The 2,500-nt window shown below is 38.0% G+C and overlaps 1 protein-coding gene across 11 annotated transcripts in view; it reads left to right on the forward strand.

The window, feature by feature from the left end:
• Positions 1-2,500, forward strand: part of EBF3 (EBF transcription factor 3) — a 133,056-nt gene that overhangs the window by 126,005 nt on the left and 4,551 nt on the right. For 5 of the 11 annotated variants that reach the window (XM_038411030.2, XM_038411034.2, XM_043518934.1 and 2 more), the window contains exon 16: positions 2,220-2,500. This exon is cut by the window's right edge and continues 2,037 nt beyond it. The exons of the other annotated variants lie outside the window; for them this stretch is intronic. In XM_038411030.2, the coding sequence (XP_038266958.1) occupies positions 2,220-2,317 (98 nt within the window). In that variant the 3' untranslated portion in view covers positions 2,318-2,500. The remainder of the gene's footprint in view (positions 1-2,219) is intronic. 11 annotated transcript variants of the gene reach the window in all.

Genomic DNA, 2,500 nt, shown 5'->3' on the forward strand with positions numbered 1-2,500 from the left:
TGAAATGTACCAAAAATGAATGGGAAGTGAGTGCACTCTCTGAATGGTCATATCTGCTTCCCTAATCAAAAACCACAAGGGCTTTTGCATAAAGGATTATTTGGAGAATTTCTCCTTTTTTCAAATAGTCAAAGTCATTTATAGACACTGAGTCAATTTCTGAAGTGTGTTAATAAGTATCTTGTTAATATCATACACACAACTAGAGAGTTTTCTGATCAGCAAATTTTATAAACTGAAATAAAATAAGAAATTGGGCAGCTGCCATTTGCAGCAGTTGAAGTGCTGGAGTGATCTTCAAGCCCTATCTGGAGTGTGCTTATATCATTGAATCTGGAGGTGAAAGAAGCATAAATAATGGGTGACATCTCGGCATCATTAGGAATGGTCACACCTATGTAGTCAAGAAAAGACAGAAATAAGAACTTTTGTTCACTGATGTTTATCTGAAGATCCAGAAGCAGCCAGGGGTCCAATAGATTTTGGATCTGAATTATAAAAGGTGATATGCCCCGTTAGTTAAAGGGGCAGATATCACTGTTTGTCATATTTGTTTCCCCCTGCATAGCCTCTTGTCCAGATTAAGACTCAACGAGCTAGCTCTCATCCAGTGCTAGGAAACCTGATTGATTGTGTCCAGGTCCAAAGAAGTCTGAGAGGTAGCGCAAAAGGTCACCAGCATACCAACGTCATTGTAACACAAATTGTCTCATGTCCTCCCCTTGAGGCCTTGTACACACATTGAACAGAAGAGGTCACAGAATTGAGCCCTGCAATATCCCACACAATACAGCCCTTAGTACAAATGAGTAATGGCATTTTAGGGTTCACTAGGGTTTATTGTGGCCCTTGCTGTTAGGCAATCCAGTTACTGGATTTGGCTGAATGTGAGAAAATAATACTTTGCTCGCCACATCTGTAATGACTTGGAGGGAGAGACAAAATGGTTTAAAACCATCTTTCTTCTCTCCATATCCAGGTGAAGTTTCAGCCCCCAACATAAGCATCATTAGGGCTGCTCCAAGCTCCTTTGCCTTTTAATGGTCACTCTTATTTCCATTCCACTTTCCCCAGTGTTTTCATTCATCATCTGCCAAGGTACATCTTATTTAGGATCAGATTCTATAAACGGTTATTCTCAGAGTAAGTTGTTTGTTTAACCTCAATTGGACTACTAATATGAGTAAGAACTACTCATGTGAGTAAGGGTCTATAAGATTGGGACCCTGGGCCCTGATCCTACACACATTTATGTACATGCTTCATTTTAGGCATGTGAGTAATCCTGTCAACTTTATATGACTTCAGTGGGACAACTTACATTCATAAAATTTAGGCATGTGCATAAGTCTTTGCAAGATCAGAGCTTTAGACTGTAAATTCTTTGGGGCAGAAGCCTTCCCCTCTCCCCCCATAAGCACAATACCTATTTATGGTGCTGCAAATTATTTTTTAGCAAGAAAGCTCTGGCCAGCTGTGGACTCAGAAATGCAAAATGTATTTAAGACTTGATTTTCTAATAGAATTTATAGTTTGTAGATGGTGAAAGATATTTCACATTGGTTCAATATATGATTGCAGTGCAGAGCAAAACATATTCAACAGTCTTTTTAAAATTAGAATGATTATTTGCCTGGCAATAAAATTGCTATTATTTATTATTTACATTATCATAGCACCTAGGAGCCATAGTCATGAACCAGGACTGTTAGGTGCTGTACAAATACACAACAAAAAGACAAATCATAAGCTCCTTGCTGAATGGACTAAGTAAATTCTTCTTTGGAAAGCGATTTGATCTCAGTTTGTATGACCAGCAGCCTGATAGTACAATCCTGAGAGAATTCACTCTTTGGGGAGTATATTGAGGAAAATGTAAAGGTAACCAATTTTATTCTGTGCACAAATAGTATTAGTTTAATTATGCACCAGAAGGCCACAGCTGACCAAAAGTGGGACAAAACACTTTTTCTAAGTGGGACAAAAAAATTTCATCACATTTAACAATATTTGTTGTTAAAAAGAAACAATTTAGAATTTTTCCAGAAAATGCAATTATGCAGTAGATAACCCAAATTCCTGCACTGTATGACCTATATTTGCACATAGTTAGGAGTTACAAAAAATTAGTATCAGTTTGTTGTGTTCATTACTAATATATTTATGCACACAACTTCTGAAAAAAAATTGGATTTCCCCTCTTAAATTATACTTTTCAGAATTCTATTTTGGAAGAGAGAAACAGGTAGAGTCAAGGACCAATGGAGGACATATGACTTGGCAGTACTTTCTTGTTGCTTCTTCAGTATCACCTTGAGACAGAACAAGATGGCATCTCCATAATGATTCTGAATATATATAGGCCCAGATTCTCTCCTACGTTGAAACCTATTCGGCACAGAAGAGAAGGATGGCTCTCAACTACCAGATTCTCTGGGCCAGTCTGTGATGGTTCTGGCCCTAGGCTGTTCTAACCTTTGTGAGCTGACAGTGATTCCCA

Source organism: Dermochelys coriacea, chromosome 7 (genome assembly GCF_009764565.3).
Source record: "Dermochelys coriacea isolate rDerCor1 chromosome 7, rDerCor1.pri.v4, whole genome shotgun sequence".
NCBI lineage: Eukaryota > Metazoa > Chordata > Testudines > Dermochelyidae > Dermochelys > Dermochelys coriacea.